The 18,842-nt window shown below is 44.9% G+C and overlaps 1 protein-coding gene across 1 annotated transcript in view; it reads right to left on the bottom strand.

Moving 5' to 3' along the window:
- pds5b (PDS5 cohesin associated factor B) overlaps positions 1–18,842 on the bottom strand; it is a 38,408-nt gene that overhangs the window by 12,979 nt on the left and 6,587 nt on the right. The window contains exons 6-23 of the mRNA XM_030777113.1: positions 16,181–16,307; positions 16,010–16,090; positions 15,318–15,458; positions 12,874–12,989; positions 12,665–12,759; positions 12,342–12,487; positions 10,552–10,703; positions 4,629–4,742; positions 4,372–4,453; positions 4,026–4,074; positions 3,751–3,890; positions 3,268–3,383; positions 3,068–3,173; positions 2,411–2,571; positions 1,987–2,110; positions 1,611–1,769; positions 1,017–1,085; positions 219–355 (exon numbers count right to left, since the gene is read on the bottom strand). Of these exons, the coding sequence (XP_030632973.1) occupies positions 219–355; positions 1,017–1,085; positions 1,611–1,769; positions 1,987–2,110; positions 2,411–2,571; positions 3,068–3,173; positions 3,268–3,383; positions 3,751–3,890; positions 4,026–4,074; positions 4,372–4,453; positions 4,629–4,742; positions 10,552–10,703; positions 12,342–12,487; positions 12,665–12,759; positions 12,874–12,989; positions 15,318–15,458; positions 16,010–16,090; positions 16,181–16,307 (2,115 nt within the window). The remainder of the gene's footprint in view (positions 1–218; positions 356–1,016; positions 1,086–1,610; positions 1,770–1,986; positions 2,111–2,410; positions 2,572–3,067; positions 3,174–3,267; positions 3,384–3,750; positions 3,891–4,025; positions 4,075–4,371; positions 4,454–4,628; positions 4,743–10,551; positions 10,704–12,341; positions 12,488–12,664; positions 12,760–12,873; positions 12,990–15,317; positions 15,459–16,009; positions 16,091–16,180; positions 16,308–18,842) is intronic.

Below are 18,842 nucleotides of genomic sequence, written 5' to 3'. Positions count from 1 at the left end.
CAGAGGAGTCCAGGGCATGAGGGTGAGGAGATACCCTTAAAAAACCACACCTTCAGCTTTCCCAACCATCTCAAGCCAACCTGTATTAACTTGTAGCAAGATTTTCAAAGATCAATCCAAAGAGAGCGGGGTTCACGCATGGCCTGTTAGGAATGTGTGTAACTGTTCCCTCTGCCGGGGTGAAAAGTCACTCAGGTCAAGGCATGTCAGTCACTCACCCCATCTTGCCCTGCTCCGTCAGGTCTCCGTCACTGTTGAGGATGGCAGTGAGCATTTTCAGCGTGGAGGTGCCTGATTTACTCTGGTTATTCTTCACTCCCAGCAGCCATCTCACCATCAGCTTAATGCTTTGGATCTGAACAGGGAAGAGTACAGAGCACTCAACATAGACCAGTCAGTAAAAGGCATGGCTGGAACTCCATTCACGTGTGGCTGTTCTATGCCAATAACATCATTTACAGCATTTCTTTTAATTATGCTCATTTTGAATTCTAAAAACCTTAACTGGCAACTGGAACAGCAAGTCAAACATCCTGCTGCCCTCACCTTTCCATACTCACTAAACCCATTTAGATACACATTAAAATGACATAAGCATAACTGGTAACACACAGAACACACACCCTGACACAGCGCTAAATACAGCTCAGACTCTTAACAACCCCACGCGCGCCTGCTAAATCACATCTTAACAAAACAACACATCTCCGCTAAATCATATCTCTGCATACGTCCTACTCAATTCAGCAAAAAAAAAGAAAAAAAAAAAAAGAAAAGATCAAACACCCGGAGAATGTGTTGTCTGTCACTTCAAAGTCTAGAAACCTAAAATTAACCTTTCACACAGGCAGTGACGAATGACGATCTGTTCTCAGAGTAAATTTGCCTGCTTGCTAAAGTTGTGTTTGCGTTTTCTCTAGGACTCTTAGTGCATGTTGTTTGGATAACCACAGCACACGTGGGCGCCTTAGTATTCCAGGTGAAGATGTGGGAGAGATTTTGGGGTGTTTTCTCACCTTAGCCAGCGTTTCTGGAGAAACTTCGTCATCTGGAACCCATAGCTTGGTGGTTTTCTTGCCAGGAATCTTTGGTAAAAGATGAAAAAGTGGTATGAGAATCAGATGCTAAGCAGGAGAGGACCAGGTGTGTGTGCTGATTTAGAGAGTATTCAAAAGTCTTACACCCTATCACCACACCAGTCTCTCTGTAGTCACAGGCCAACCAACAAATCCAACAACACACATTCAACCTCTACATAAAATACCATGTACTTTACTTAAGTAATTTTAAACTGGTGTTTGAATGTGCAAGTCTCCATCCACACTTTAAAAACTGACTAACTGCCTAGCCTGTTCTCTCATAAACTGGCACACCTGAAACACATAAGTTTCTTTATAAGGAAGAACATTTTTTATAAGTTTTAACTCTTACAAGGGAGCAAAAAGACTCCTAACTCCAGCTCTCTCAAGGAGAAAAATATGCCCTAGACTGAACTCTTCTGGGTGGAGGGGGGAGGAGTTCCCGTGCTTCAACTCTTACAAGTACAGCCAACTGACCAATCAAATATCAGTCAATCAATCAAGCAAGCACTCAAACTCCAGCTCACTCACCCTGTCATTCATGATCAAGTCCTTGACGATGAAGTTGGCCACCAGTGACTTCAGTGGCCCAGCGAACTGATCTGGGGCCAGCATGGCCAGATGACCGATGGTAGTGAGGGGAGTGATGAGCTGATCCAGGTTTTCTGTGTCCAGGCTCTTATGCAGGGGCTGGAATAGGACAGGCCAAAAAAAAAAAACCCTGTCAGTGCCCCATCACCAAGCTCAGCTCTGCCAAAGCTAAAACTGCTGGATCTGCCAGTGAGCAGTCAGCTAAAAAAGTCTTTGGCCTCCCTTACACAGAACCACACTGCCTGGGTTAATTATTCATCAATGCTTAACTTTACAGGAGGAAAAGAAAGCAAAAGCAGTCACCCTGAGGGCTCACCTCAAAGATCTGGGCAAAGTGCGTGTCTCTGTTGGAGAACATGGCATGGATGCAGTGGATGGCATACTTGGCCTGGCGAGGAGGACCCTTCTTTGCCTTGTGCTGCAGTACTGGCAACAGAACTCTAGGGGGCAGAGGTAAGCAGGGAAGGTAAAACCGCATTATTAAAAACAGAAATAAAACACAAAAACTCTGCAAGGTAAAACAAACACAAAAAAAAAACAAACAAAAAAACTCACACAAATGTACATTAAAGTCATGATTACTCTCACACAAATGTACATTAAAGTCATGATTAGAAGTGCTGTAGGTACCAAGGTGTGCACTGCACTACAGGAAATACAGAGGATCTAGGTCGAACGAAAGTGTTTGTTTCAAACACATTCTTAAAAGAGCAAAGAAAAAAGTGCAGCGGGAAACTCACGATTTGATGTGTGGGAAACTCTCCTCCAGTTTTCCACCAGTGTTTTTGAAAATCTGCAGAGCAGCTTCTGCCACCTTCTCGTCATCCATCTTCAGACAGCCCAAAAGAGACTCAAAGGTCTCGGCCGAGTGGAAGGACACGGGGTGAGTGAACGACAGAACCTGTTGGGGTAGCAGTCCATATATATGTGTGTGTGTGATATGGATATATACAGTATACACTGCATATGCATATATATATATATATATCTCAGTACATATACTTTGTGATTATTTTAGCATTCAGAGCAGAAAACTAGGTGGGACAAAAACTGTTGCCTCAACTGGTTTCTGTCTGTTTAGGCACCTAAGACAGTGACTGAATTGTTTTGGGTTTGGTGCATTTTTTTTGTACAATGATGAAACAAGCTCTTTCTACATTATGTTCATTCAGAAACAAAGGTTCTTGATTCTACATGCAGAAAAAGAAGGGACTGGGTACATGGTTCCACATGCAGAGAGAGAAGGTACTGGGCACATGGTTCCACATGCAGAGAGAGAAGGTACTGGGTAGATGGTTCCACACGCAGAGAGAGAGAAGGTACTGGGTAGATGGTTCCACACGCAGAGAGAGAAGGTACTGAGTAGATGGTTCCACATGCAGAAAGTGGGTACTTGCCTTGAGCAGTTCCAGGCCGGCTCTGATAGCCTGCTCTGTTGGCACACCTTCATCCTCATCATCAGCCGTGCCTTCTATGGACTTGTTGACCTGTTTGATCAGGGCACTGGCGGGGGGACAGGAACAAAGCGTCTGAGTACAGATGTCCACAGGGGGAAGTCTGTGGTACTGACGGAAGAAAGGCCCAGTTAAAATCGTACCTGATGGATTCTGTGTCGATGTGAACGGGGGCAATCCGCTCCAGCAGGAACTTCACCATTTCCAGAAAGGGGTTACTTGGCTGTTTGGGGCTACTCAGCTTTTTTGTGATGTCTCTCTGTGGAAAAACAGTACACGCAATTAGAACTGAAGATCAGTGCTTCAGTCTGAACATAAACACATACAAAATACAAATCATTTCATTTTTACATAGCAGTGGCAAGTATCAACCTGCACAATGGCATCAGTGCATCATGCATAATGGCCACTAAAAACGTAATGTTCTTCCTTGGACACTGTTAGAAAACTTCAAAACATTGAGTTGCATTCCCATTGTTTTCAATTATGCATACATCCCATTCTATTCCAGTATTAAGTGAACATGAACGTTTGGCCTTTGGCAGGGCTGCAGGGTGTAAATGGATTAAGTTGAATGTGGTTGGATTGGGAGGCGATTGGAGGGACGGCCAAAGACATGCTCTTACCACGCAGCTCTCAGCCTGTTTACAGGAGCAGCTGGGGCTGACTAGGGTCTCCAGCTGCTTACGGATCTTCTCGTCCTCCTCCAGGACCTGCGCCAGTTTCTTCACAAAGTCCTGGGCTTTGCCAGGATCAGGGAGGTTTCCTGAGGAAAAGCAGACACAGCCTGAACCCCCCTCTCTGGCCCAAATCCCTGGTGTCTCTAACTCCAGCTTTCGCTTGTAAAAGAGCTTTAATTCACTTAGAGATTAGATCGGCAGCACTGAACAAGTGGACTCACGTGTAATAACCATGACCTTTGAGAACACTGCCTTGTTGTATGATTCAGACTGAAAGGGAAAAAAAGAGAGAGAGAGAGAAAAAAATCACAAATATACATTTTTTTTCCACTTCCTAATACCTCTGGCCATTTAGTGATATCAAAACTGGTTTGAAAAGTAAGGTAAGTGCAATGCTGAACTAAAACTTAACTCTACCAACACCATTAGCCTTACAACCCACACTCAAATCTAACCCCAGAACTCCAAATACTCACTTATTCAGACAGCAGTGAGAATGCACTGGAGTTTACATATGAGTGAGCAAAAGAGGCAGTGTGGCTGTGAGTAAACACGTTGGAGACTCACTTTTGGCTGTCTGACAAGGTCCAGGAGATCTTTAACATGATGTCTGAGCATGTTCTGGCATTTCCACATTTCATTCAGGGCTCTGAGGACAGAGACAGGATTCACTCAGCTCTAAACACAGCAATGCCACACACACCTTAACAGTGCCACACACTCCACAGCGACGCCACACACCCAGCAGCACACGGTTACACACGGCTCCCTCAGTCACACACTGACTGTACTGAGATTAATCAGGGCAATTAGTGCCGCCTTACTTCACTGCGTTGAGGTCCAGTGTGGCGTACAGGTAGTAGAGACATTTCATTCTCTCAGTGGTCTCCAGGTTGTGAGGAACCATGTACTGGGCGAAGATCCGCTCCACCAGCAGCCTGAGGACATGAAGATCCAGTTTAACGCTATGACTCATAAATCTGCTCATCTCTGAAATGTTGTTTTTCAAAGGCATCCAAAAATGTCAAAATCTGAAGGCCAGTGTCGGTCTTCCAACATGAAAGGATTTTAATAGATATTTTTTCATTTGGACAGATTCTCTCCTGGAAAAGAAGGGTGTGTGCCACTCAGACAATCTATAAGACTGGACTTACAGAGCCTACCTCTACACTCTTACAGAGAGAGAGCCTACCTCTACACTCTTACAGAGAGAGAGCCTACCTCTACACTCTTACAGAGAGAGAGCCTACCTCTACACTCTTACAGAGAGAGAGCCTACCTCTACACTCTTACAGAGAGAGAGCCTACCTCTACACTCTTACAGAGAGAACCTACCTCTACACTCTTACAGAGAGAACCTACCTCTACACTCTTACAGAGAGAGAAACTACCTCTACACTCTTACAGAGAGAGAAACTACCTCTACACTCTTACAGAGAGAGAAACTACCTCTACACTCTTACAGAGAGAGAAACTAGCTCTACACTCTTACAGAGAGAAACTACCTCTACACTCTTACAGAGAGAGAAACTACCTCTACACTCTTACAGAGAGAGCCTACCTCTACACTCTTACAGAGAGAGCCTACCTCTACACTCTTACAGAGAGAGAGCCTACCTCTACACTCTTACAGAGAGAGAAACTACCTCTACACTCTTACAGAGAGAGAAACTACCTCTACACTCTTACAGAGAGAGCCTACCTCTACACTCTTACAGAGAGAGAGCCTACCTCTACACTCTTACAGAGAGAGCCTACCTCTACACTCTTACAGAGAGAGCCTACCTCTACACTCTTACAGAGAGAAATTACCTCTACACTCTTACAGAGAGAAACTACCTCTACACTCTTACAGAGAGAAACTACCTCTACACTCTTACAGAGAGAAACTACCTCTACACTCTTACAGAGAGAAACTACCTCTACACTCTTACAGAGAGAAACTACCTCTACACTCTTACAGAGAGAGCCTACCTCTACACTCTTACAGAGAGAGCGCGAGAGCCTACCTCTACACTCTTACAGAGAGAGCCTACCTCTACACTCTTACAGAGAGAGAGCCTACCTCTACACTCTTACAGAGAGAGAGCCTACCTCTACACTCTTACAGAGAGAGAGCCTACCTCTACACTCTTACAGAGAGAGAGCCTACCTCTACACACTTACAGAGAGAGCCTACCTCTACACTCTTACAGAGAGAGAAACTACCTCTACACTCTTACAGAGAGAGAGCCTACCTCTACACTCTTACAGAGAGAGCCTACCTCTACACTCTTACAGAGAGAGCCTACCTCTACACTCTTACAGAGAGAGCCTACCTCTACACTCTTACAGAGAGAGCCTACCTCTACACTCTTACAGAGAGAGAGCCTACCTCTACACTCTTACAGAGAGAGAGCCTACCTCTACACTCTTACAGAGAGAGCCTACCTCTACACTCTTACAGAGAGAGCCTACCTCTACACTCTTACAGAGAGAGAGCCTACCTCTACACTCTTACAGAGAGAGAGCCTACCTCTACACTCTTACAGAGAGAGAGCCTACCTCTACACTCTTACAGAGAGAGAGCCTACCTCTACACTCTTACAGAGAGAGAGCAACTACCTCTACACTCTTACAGAGAGAGAGCAACTACCTCTACACTCTTACAGAGAGAGAGCCTACCTCTACACTCTTACAGAGAGAGCCTACCTCTACACTCTTACAGAGAGAGCCTACCTCTACACTCTTACAGAGAGAGCCTACCTCTACACTCTTACAGAGAGAGAAACTACCTCTACACTCTTACAGAGAGAAACTACCTCTACACTCTTACAGAGAGAGCGCCTACCTCTACACTCTTACAGAGAGAGCGCCTACCTCTACACTCTTACAGAGAGAGCGCCTACCTCTACACTCTTACAGAGAGAGCGCCTACCTCTACACTCTTACAGAGAGAGCGCCTACCTCTACACTCTTACAGAGAGAGCGCCTACCTCTACACTCTTACAGAGAGAGCGCCTACCTCTACACTCTTACAGAGAGAGAGCCTACCTCTACACTCTTACAGAGAGAGAGCAACTACCTCTACACTCTTACAGAGAGAGAGCAACTACCTCTACACTCTTACAGAGAGAGAGCAACTACCTCTACACTCTTACAGAGAGAGAGCAACTACCTCTACACTCTTACAGAGAGAGAGCAACTACCTCTACACTCTTACAGAGAGAGAGCAACTACCTCTACACTCTTACAGAGAGAGAGCAACTACCTCTACACTCTTACAGAGAGAGAGCCTACCTCTACACTCTTACAGAGAGAGCAACTACCTCTACACTCTTACAGAGAGAGCAACTACCTCTACACTCTTACAGAGAGAGCAACTACCTCTACACTCTTACAGAGAGAGCAACTACCTCTACACTCTTACAGAGAGAGAGCCTCTACCTCTACACTCTTACAGAGAGAGAGCCTACCTCTACACTCTTACAGAGAGAGAGCCTACCTCTACACTCTTACAGAGAGAGCCTACCTCTACACTCTTACAGAGAGAGCCTACCTCTACACTCTTACAGAGAGAAACTACCTCTACACTCTTACAGAGAGAAACTACCTCTACACTCTTACAGAGAGAAACTACCTCTACACTCTTACAGAGAGAAACTACCTCTACACTCTTACAGAGAGAAACTACCTCTACACTCTTACAGAGAGAAACTATCTCTACACTCTTACAGAGAGAACGCCTACCTCTACACTCTTACAGAGAGAGAGCCTACCTCTACACTCTTACAGAGAGAGCCTACCTCTACACTCTTACAGAGAGAGAAACTACCTCTACACTCTTACAGAGAGAGAGCCTACCTCTACACTCTTACAGAGAGAGAGCCTACCTCTACACTCTTACAGAGAGAGAGCCTACCTCTACACTCTTACAGAGAGAGAGCCTACCTCTACACTCTTACAGAGAGAGAGCCTACCTCTACACTCTTACAGAGAGAGAGCCTACCTCTACACTCTTACAGAGAGAGAGCCTACCTCTACACTCTTACAGAGAGAAACTACCTCTACACTCTTACAGAGAGAGAGCCTACCTCTACACTCTTACAGAGAGAAACTACCTCTACACTCTTACAGAGAGAGAGCTTACCTCTACACTCTTACAGAGAGAGAGCTTACCTCTACACTCTTACAGAGAGAGCCTACCTCTACACTCTTACAGAGAGAGAAACTACCTCTACACTCTTACAGAGAGAGAGCCTACCTCTACACTCTTACAGAGAGAGAAACTACCTCTACACTCTTACAGAGAGAGCCTACCTCTACACTCAGAGCCTCACTTCACACTCTTACTGAGCCTAACTTACAGCCTAACTCTACACTCTGATACCTCAGACACAGACCTGGGTTAAGTCATCTGAATATTTGTGAAATGTGTCCTTGTAGTGCATTGTTAAAGAGTCAGTACCAGCTTGGTTCTGGTCTTTAGAGAATCTCAGCAGTCTGATTCATCTACTGAAATGTGTTATGTTTCTGCATTCATAAAATCCAGAGGACAGCTGGACTTCCTCCCCTGCACTGCACTGCAGCTAACATTGCTAATTAGATGAAGACTGCACAAACACAAAACTGAAATAAACATGATTTTATAAGAGTGCAGGCTTAATAAATCTGACACACTTAGAGCATGCCGTTAACAAGTTCCAACACTCTGTCAGTGCAGATTTAAATACAAAGGCTGTCTATGTATGATTACCCATAATCCTCCACACAGAAGTGTATCCTGACTTTTGCTGCTATAGCACTAGCTTTGACAGCACATGTAAAAAATATATATATGGAACAAGGGAACCGACACTGTGGTCAGACAAATACCAGAGGATTTCGGGACCTACTGTCCACCATCTGTTCGTCACCATCGAATGGGTTTTTTCCTTTGGTCTGCCTTCAGAGGGAGCCGCTCTTGGGTTGCAGAGCAGCTGTACTCTGCTGAATTTGCCGAGTGCACACTGCTGTCCGCACACAGGCTGTTCTTACAGTGAATTTAATGAAGATTTCATCTGTTTTGGGTCATGCTCTCCTTTAAGGTAACAGCGAGACAGGTGGTTCCACTCCGCATTCTGTCTTAATCTCAGATTACATGCCCTACTGAAGTACTCACAACTCAAAAAACACACAACTCTGACCTCAAAAATCCTGTGCATTTAATCTAAAACCAGTCTAGCCTTAACGTTGGCCAAATAAAATGCCACATTAAAATAAATTCAAGATCTTTCACTTTCCATAAAAACATCCCTCTCCTGCCAAACTCTTTGTGTGATCCTGAATTTGGCCTGGCAATGATGTCATCCTGCACTGTACTGGCATGCTTTGCCTGGAGAGAGATTATTTTCCCAGCCCTCTGCCCCCACAGCCAGCCCTCTGCGTCCTGCTGTCGTCTCTCACACTAACACAGCTTCACCATTATTAATGGAAAGACTATGCAGCACTGGGACCAGACTGGTACAGCCAACCCTATGAGCAGGTCCCAAACCAGACAAACAATAATTATGTTATGTTACACAGACCAGGAACAACTACATAAAACAACAGTTCCACTGACCAACAGAACTACACATAATAACAGTTCCACTGACCAACAGAATTACACATAACAACAGTTACACCAACCAACAGAACTACACATAACAACAGTTACACCAACCAACAGAACTACACATAACAGAATTACACATAACAACAGTTACACCAACCAACAGAATTACACATAACAACAGTTACACCAACCAACAGAATTACACATAACAACAGTTACACCAACCAACAGAACTACACCAACCAACAGAATTACACATAACAACTACATCAACCAACACAACTACACATAACAGTTACACCGGCCAACAGAACTACACATAACAGTTACACCAGCCAACAGAACTACACATAACAGTTACACCAGCCAACAGAACTACACATAACAGTTACACCAGCCAACAGAACTACACATAACAGTTACACCAGCCAACAGAACTACACATAACAGTTACACCAGCCAACACAACAACATATAACAACGGTTTAAGCCAGGAAAGCCAAGACTTTGGTAAGAAATTGTTCCAGAAGCCACATGGACACACTCTCGTTTGGTACCCTATTACAAGTAGGGTCTGTGACTCCATCACCTTGACCCAACTCATGTCAGTTGGTTACATGATGTTCACGTATACAGCCAAACAAAGCATCTGAGTCAAGAACACTAGCTGACCTCTACTGTGGTGAGGAGATCTGTGTTATGGCAATGGTACTCAAACCTCTACAGAGGAAAAAGGAAAAAGGTGCTTTAGAAACATTACTTAAGATATAAACCAGCGCCTTCTTTGCAATCAGGCTAAATATGAAACACAGCCAGTGGAAAACTTTCTAAAATGACTCATATACTCACAAGCTCTGCTGCTCCAAAGTTCAGCTCAAACTTTCTGGTCACTGTTTTGTCCCAAGTTAACCAAATCCAAAAGTGAATGTATGCATCAGGCCCAGCTTACTGTGCTTCTTACATAAAGACAAGTCAACAGTGAACAAATCCGGGCCCTTGGTCCTATGAGACGGGACCAAATGCAGAGTGTCCTCTTGTGTCTGTGAGTGTTTGTGTGAGCATGTGTGATTGTGTGTGAGCATGTGTGATTGTGTGTGTGTGTGTGTGAGCATGTGTGGGTGCGAACACGAGCGTGTGTGTGCGAGCATGTGTTGTGGTAGTGAGGTAGTCACCTGTCATCTATGCTGTTCTGATAGTAAATGTGTAGGAGTTTGTCTTTAATCCAGGAGATCTGCTTGGCAGCTTCCTTCCCGGCTTCTGCTTGCAGAGAGTATTTCTTATAGATCTGAGCCAGGCCCATCATGGCTTCCTTGCGCACCCTCCACTGAAAGACAACACACAGCACATCAGTCAGCACTGGACACACACTAGGGTTAGATGTAGAGACTCGGAAGACAGGCTGTGCTGGCAGACCAACACCAGGCTATAATGTCTGCAGTGCTAGGCCAGTGTCATGTATGCACAGGACTGTAGGAAAGTTTTGGCAGTGCTAGGCCAGTGTCATTTATGCACAGGTCTGTGGGAAAGTTTTGGCAGTTCTAGGCCAGTGTCATTTATGCACAGGTCTGTAGGAAAGTTTTGGCAGTGCTAGGCCAGTGTCATTTATGCACAGGACTGTAGGAAAGTTTTGGCAGTGCTAGGCCAATGTCATTTATGCACAGGTCTGTAGGAAAGTTTTGGCAGTGCTAGGCCAGTGTCATTTATGCACAGGACTGTAGGAAAGTTTTGGCAGTTCTAGGCCAGTGTCATTTATGCACAGGTCTGTAGGAAAGTTTTGGCAGTGCTAGGCCAGTGTCATTTATGCACAGGTCTGTAGGAAAGTTTTGGCAGTGCTTACAGAGGGGAATGCAACAGGCCCTGTGCAGCTCTGACTGCAGTCTCAAAAAACATGGCTGTGGTATGAGATAGAAAGAACAATGAATGTGCTCTCAATCAGTTTTGAAGAACAGGTCTGAAGACTAATAATTTCATTTAAATCACTCAATACACACACACACACACACAGCGTTGTCTGAATGGCCTTGCATCCCCTCACACTGGGCTGACTGTCACTCAGAGCCCCATTTGCCTCAGAGAGCTTTGGCCTTAGTCTTTCACATATTCTTTCAGCTCCACTGAATACAGCACAGTCAAATGAGGATACATCTATGAAAATGATATCAAAGTGTGTAAGAAATGTGAGTGTGGGGGTACGCAGTGTGTGTACAGCTGTGTCATTCATGCACGTCTTTTAGGTTCAGTTCAGCTCATCACAGAAAGCTCTCCCTGCAAAGGCCTTGGAACAGTTATCTATGAGTTACACTTCAATTTATTTCCTCTTTGTCCTCCAAACACTGCTGGATTAAAAAGCCTACAGACTAGAGGAAGAAATGGAGTGTTTTTAGAGAGGAACTTATGCTAGAATAATATGTTCAATAACAAAACAAGTCTATAGCAGTAAAGTTACAGGGTTAAAAACTACACCTCGAATAGAGCCGAACTGAACAAAAAAAAATTTCATTTTCGAGATGAGTGACCGCACCACGCTGTATCATAAAGAAGCACAAGACAAAAGACAATTTGTTTGATGAATCTTGTGCTCTTTCACAGGGACACCACATGAATATGGTGATTTCCCTTTTCCTAAGACCAATACAGTGTCTTAGCACAGAATGACCCCACTCCAATGAGCCCAATCACAGCAGGGTTAGCAATCACCATGGCAACCAACGCTGTGATAGTGAATACTTTATGAGACATAGCTTGAGAAGGTTACTGTGGACTGGGAACCACTAAAATACAATTAAAAATGTGGTACAACATAAAATTTTGAAATAACTTTGTTTTTATAGGTTCAAATATAGCAATACTGTTTTGCAGTTCTACAGGGAAAAAAGCCTTTTCTCCACACTTTAAGAGCCCAACGTAGAGCAGTCCAATTTTTCAGCTGAGGACTGTTGAAGGCAGACTGGTTCACACATACCCGTTTGTCCAGTGTCCTCTCCCTGACAAAGTTGAGCAGGTGGTCATTGACCAGAGACAGGTCCTTTTTGGAGGCGGTCACGATGGACACGATCACGTCGTGTCGGATGGCCTCCTCAGGGTCATGTGACCTCACCTTCAGATACTCTACAAGACCACACACACACACAAAACCAATAAAGCAAACAGCATCCAACACACACACACCAGAGCAGAAAAAGCATTAAGAACATATTCATGGGAGGCCTCCTGGGGTGGAGAAAATGCATGTGGAGCGATGGAGAAGCTCAGAGGGGCGGGGCCTGTCTGGACGGAGACTCATACCTGTCAGGTCTTTCGCTAGATCAGGATGGTTCATCAGACAGTGGCTAGCAAACTTCACACACTCCAGTCGAATGGGTACATGAATGTCATTGAACCTGGAGAGCGTGGAAAAAAAAAAAAAAAACATTTGAACATTTGGAGGTGTTTCAGAGGAGAATGTAACATGGCGAAGCCGTTAAGTGTGTGGTTGAACAGTGAGAGGGCCCCACCTGCCGAGGAAACACTGCCACAGTGGCTTATTCTGAGAAGCCAGCTCTGAATCCTTCGCTCCAAACATCTTGGCCAAGAGTTTCACCACCTGCAAGCGCTCGTCATTGTCGTTACTCTGAGGACCAGAGAGAGAGAGAGAGAGCACACATTCGTTTATAACTGCTTACAGCAACAACTACAAACGTCAAAACAAGTCACAGTGCAACAGTATCTGATTGGTAAGAGGTAAGAGGAGAGAGGAGAGAGGTAAGAGGAAAGAGGTAAGAGGAAAGAGGAGAGAGGAAAGAGGTAAGAGAAGAGAGGTAAGAGGTAAGAGGAGAGAGGTAAGAGGAGAGAGGTAAGAGGAGAGAGGAGAGAGGTAAGAGGAGAGAGGTAAGAGGAGAGATGGGAGAGGGGAGAGGTAAGAGGAGAGAGGTAAGAGGTAAGAGGAGAGAGGTAAGAGGAAAGAGGAGAGAGGCAAGAGGAGAGAGGAGAGAGGTAAGAGGAGAGAGGTAAGAGGAGAGAGGTAAGAGCAGAGAGGTAAGAGCAGAGAGGTAAGAGCAGAGAGGTAAGAGGAGAGAGCTAAGGGCAGAGAGCTAAGGGGAGAGAGGTAAGAGGTGAGAAGAAAGAGGTAAGAGGAGAGAGGTAAGAGGAGAGAGGTAAGAGGAGAGAGGAGAGAGGTAAGAGGAGAGAGGTAAGAGGAGAGAGGAGAGAGGTAAGAGGAGAGAGGTAAGGGGAGAGAGGTAAGGGGAGAGAGGTAAGGGGAGAGAGGTAAGGGGAGAGAGGTAAAAGGAGAGAGGTAAGAGGAGAGAGGTAAGAGCAAAGAGGTAAGAGGAGAGAGGTAAGGGGAGAGAGGTAAGGGCAGAGAGGTAAGGGGAGAGAGGTAAGGGGAGAGAGGTAAGAGGAGAGAGGAGAGAGGTAAGGGGAGAGAGGTAAGAGGTGAGAAGAGGTAAGAGGAGAGAGGTAAGAGGAGAGAGGAGAGAGGTAAGGGGAGAGAGGTAAGAGGTGAGAAGAGGTAAGAGGAGAGAGGTAAGAGGAGAGAGGAGAGAGGTAAGAGGAAAGAGGTAAGAGGAGAGAGGTAAGAGCAGAGAGGTAAGAGGAGAGAGGTAAGGGGAGAGAGGTAAGGGCAGAGAGCTAAGGGGAGAGAGGTAAGAGGTGAGAAGAAAGAGGTAAGAGGAGAGAGGTAAGAGGAGAGAGGAGAGAGGTAAGAGGAAAGAGGTAAGAGGAGAGAGGTAAGGGGAGAGAGGTAAGGGGAGAGAGGTAAGGGGAGAGAGGTAAGAGGAAAGAGGTAAGAGGAGAGAGGAGAGAGGTAAGGGGAGAGAGGTAAGAGGTGAGAAGAAAGAGGTAAGAGGAGAGAGGTAAGAGGAGAGAGGAGAGAGGTAAGAGGAAAGAGGCAAGAGGAGAGAGGTAAGAGGAGAGAGGAGAGAGGTAAGAGGAGAGAGGTAAGAGGAAAGAGAAGAGAGGTAAGAGGAAAGAGGAGAGAGGAGAGAGGTAAGAGGAAAGAGGTAAGAGGAGAGAGCTAAGGGGAGAGAGGTAAGAGGTGAGAGGTAAGAGGAAAGAGAAGAGAGGTAAGAGGAGAGAGGTAAGAGGTGAGAGGTAAGAGGAGAGAGGAGAGAGGTAAGAGGTGAGAGGTAAGAGGAAAGAGAAGAGAGGTAAGAGGTAAGAGGTGAGAGGTAAACTGGAAATAACTGAATTATGGAGGAAAAAAACACTGGTGTGACCTGTAACCTACATGGATATAAACAAAACACAATTAACAAGAATAATTAATCACTCAACCCCTTGACTCACTCTCTCTCTCTCTGAGCATATACTGTATTTGTGAGAGGTAAATTAAAACTCCAAAGATCTTAATCCACCACACCATTACAGCATGCAGACACAACTGCTGACGTCCAAAAGCAGACATCAAACTGCCCACTAACTGCTCACATCAAAGTTTCACTGCACTCGACAGGTGTCCCAGAATGAGGTTGTGGCCAGTTTTCAGTTTACTCACTGACTTCCACTCACAATTCAGTGTTTCCCAGGAGGGTTCTGAAGAGCAGCACACAGGCTCAGACTCTCATGTGGCCCTTCAAATCACATCAAAGGTTTTTTTAGCTCATTTTTTTACTTATTTAAAAATCCCCTATTTCCAGTGGCGCTGTCAGAGCTGGAAATGCAGTCAACACTATGACTGACTACCAACCAACACAATAAACATGTCCAAGTGCACAAGAAAGAGAGAGAGAGGTGCACAAGAAAGAGAGAGAGAGGTGGGGAAAGAAGGAGGGAGGAGAGAAAGTGAGAGTGTATCGTTTAGGAGCAGATGCTAACAGTGGACCCACTGTCGTCCACAGACTGCCCTGCCACATTTGGACTGGTCTTTAGTCATCTCTTATCTGCCTTTCTCAATCACCTTATCAGCTCCACTGTAGTGAGGGCATTTGAGCTGCCTGAAAGAGACACTGCAGTAGTGTACCTTGAGTTTGAACTCCAGCTGGGGCAGTACGGACAGCAGGAGGTGACTGTCGATGTTGTAAAGTTCCAGGATGAGGTCAAAGACGTGCTCCGAGAGGTCACTTACCGATGTCTTCCCCAGCATCAACACCTGGTTAAAAAACTGACACACGCACACATACAGTTCTCATTATACATTTTAAATGAGCAGTGCCTTGTGTGAGTCTCTCCAACTAAAAAGAGAAAAAAAGATCCTTACAAATGACCCTAACATAGCCCTTAGCTAGGATTTTTTTCCCCCTTTCCTCTGAAATGTCTAATGTTGGGACACTGACTCTGATCTGGGAGAGTGTTACATGCTTCTCCTGCAGTTTTAATGAGGTCTGTGGAGAGAGTTTTCAGACACGAGCATGGACTCCCCCGGGCTCCCATGATGAATGAGCTGAAGCTGAACCTACTGTAGCACGGAGAGGTACTGCTCAAACCTACCGCTTACTGCCTGAGACAGAATTACCAGTGCTAGGTCTGAAAGACTGTCTTCTAAAGTATCAGAGACACCATCAGGGACAGAAATTTTTCTGGAAAATAGCATGAAGACAAATAAGACTCGACTGCTGGGGGTACTGTTTGGCTCAGGACAACAGAGACGGTCTGTGTGTGCGTCCTTGTCCGTGTTTGTGTGTGTGTGTAGCAGAGTCTTTGTGTCAATCTTACATTGGTTATGTAGGGCTCTATGGCCTGAGCAGTTCTCTTCAGTAAGGCCTTGGCCAGGTCATACGCCTGCTTATTCAGGTTCTGCACAGACAAACACAGTATGGATAAAATAAAAAACAGGAGTGAGGTCTGTTCTCTGGTCCAGAGGCAAGTAAGGTCCAGAGGTCTTACCTTGTGTGCTGGGACCAGGTTGACCAACACTGTGTCCAGTAGCTCCTGTGAGACTGAGTCTCCCTCACACACGATAGAGCTCATCAGGTCTACCATATGCATATGCACCTTCTGGTTATGTCCATTACTGACAGGAACACAATACACACACACACACACACACACATATGTTCATCACAAACATTTTAATACACGATCTAAGGTACACCCAATGAAGCAGAGGAAATGTATAATACAGTCAGACCAGAGGTTTTGACTCACATATTAAGATCAACTTTAAATGCAATCAAATCAGAGTTCTGTGCCATCTGTGCTCTGCATTCATGCACAGAACACCAACACAATGACCCATTCATTTTAATACCATTTAGAAGAAAATTTCACTGACAATCACATCATTTCTCTCATACTCTTTCCAAAACCTTACTTTGGTTTTGGCCTCCATGTTTTCACTGCTTAGACTCCTGTTAACCCTAACTGTTCAAACGGACTGACTTCTGATCAGCATTAGAAAGGGCTTCCTGCAGTCTGTCTGCTTAGCCATAGACATGCACCACATGTTTGGAGATATGCCAAACACACTGACCACTGACAGCCTTTTTCATGCTCTCTGTTTTTGGACCCCATAATTCACAGTCATTCAGGATAGGGAGCTCTCAAAAACAGCCAAGTCCTCACAGAAGACATTCTCTCTCTCTCTCTCTCACACACACACACACACACACACACACACACACACAAAAATAAAGAAAAATAAGGTTAGCAAACATCAAGGTTGGGGGGGGGGGGGGGGGCGATTTTTTTTTGTTTGTTCAGCAGCGATGAGATAAAAGAATCCTTTTAAAGCTGAAAAGCTTTGAATGTGTCATGATTTTTTATTTCAGTGTAATGCACGTTTGAAATTACAGGTTCACAGCAGAGGTGATGTCTCTGCGGCGGTGAGCAGAAAACTAAAAAACAACAGCTGTTAAGATACTTTTAAAAAAACAACGGGGAAAAAACAAAAACGACATGTTACTATGAAGGCTGCCAGCAGGTGCCAGGCGTGCTCTGTAAACATTGATCCTGTAGACGCCAAACCGTAACAATCCACACAAAAACCAGCACTCTACTCACCACCTCTCTAGACTGGGCCGTGCTCTTCCAGCACAAAAAAATATCTAGGTGTTCTTTTTCACCTGACTACACAGTTCTCTGTGTTTGCCTGGCTTTTTCTTCCTTTTGAGGAGACTACAGAAAACCATATACATCTTACAAGTGACCAATCACCTGAACTGACCTCGATGCAACACAGACACACTACATCCCTCCACTGTGGCCTCAGCCCATTCCCTCCTCCAGTTTTCAGCTCAACATTTCATTGTCTTTGATCTGGCGTTTTGTATTTTCAGCACATACTACTCCTTTCATTCTCTGGCCACTGGTATATGAAGTAGAGGTATATTATTGTCGACTACCCTGTTGACCACTGGTATATGAAGTAGAGGTATATTATTGTCGACTACCCTGTTGACCACTGGTGTATTAGGTAGAGGTATATTATTGTTCGACTACCCTGTTGACCACTGGTGTATTAGGTAGAGGTATATTATTGTCGACTACCCTGTTGACCACTGGTGGATTAGGTAGAGGTATATTATTGTCGACTACCCTGTTGGCCACTGGTGGATTAGGTAGAGGTATATTATTGTCGACTACCCTGTTGGCCACTGGTGGATTAGGTAGAGGTATATTATTGTCGACTACCCTGTTGACCACTGGTGGATTAGGTAGAGGTATATTATTGTCGACTACCCTGTTGACCACTGGTGTATTAGGTAGAGGTATATTATTGTTGACTACCCTGTTGACCACTGGTGGATTAGGTAGAGGTATATTATTGTCGACTACCCTGTTGACCACTGGTGGATTAGGTAGAGGTATGTTATTGTCGACTACCCTGTTGACCACTGGTGTATTAGGTAGAGGTATATCATTGTCGACTACCCTGTTGACCACTGGTGGATTAGGTAGAGGTATATTATTGTCGACTACCCTGTTGGCCACTGGTGGATTAGGTAGAGGTATGTTATTGTCGACTACCCTGTTGACCACTGGTGGATTAGGTAGAGGTATATTATTGTCGACTACCCTGTTGACCACTGGTGGATTAGGTAGAGGTATATTATTGTCGACTACCCTGTTGACCACTGGTGTATTAGGTAGAGGTATGTTATTGTCGACTACCCTGTTGACCACTGGTGTATTAGGTAGAGGTATATTATTGTCGACTACCCTGTTGGCCACTGGTCTATTAGGTAGAGGTATGTTATTGTCGACTACCCTGTTGACCACTGGTGGATTAGGTAGAGGTATATCATTGTCGACTACCCTGTTGACCACTGGTGTATTAGGTAGAGGTATGTTATTGTCGACTACCCTGTTGACCACTGGTGTATTAGGTAGAGGTATATCATTGTCGACTACCCTGTTGACCACTGGTGGATTAGGTAGAGGTATATTATTGTCGACTACCCTGTTGACCACTGGTGTATTAGGTAGAGTTATATTATTGTCGACTACCCTGTTGACCACTGGTGTATTAGGTAGAGGTATATTATTGTCGACTACCCTGTTGACCACTGGTGGATTAGGTAGAGGTATATTATTGTCGACTACCCTG

Source organism: Chanos chanos, chromosome 6 (genome assembly GCF_902362185.1).
Source record: "Chanos chanos chromosome 6, fChaCha1.1, whole genome shotgun sequence".
Classification (NCBI taxonomy): domain Eukaryota; kingdom Metazoa; phylum Chordata; class Actinopteri; order Gonorynchiformes; family Chanidae; genus Chanos; species Chanos chanos.
The sequence above is the reverse complement of the archived record's forward strand: the minus strand, read 5'-3'. Positions and strand labels throughout refer to the sequence as shown.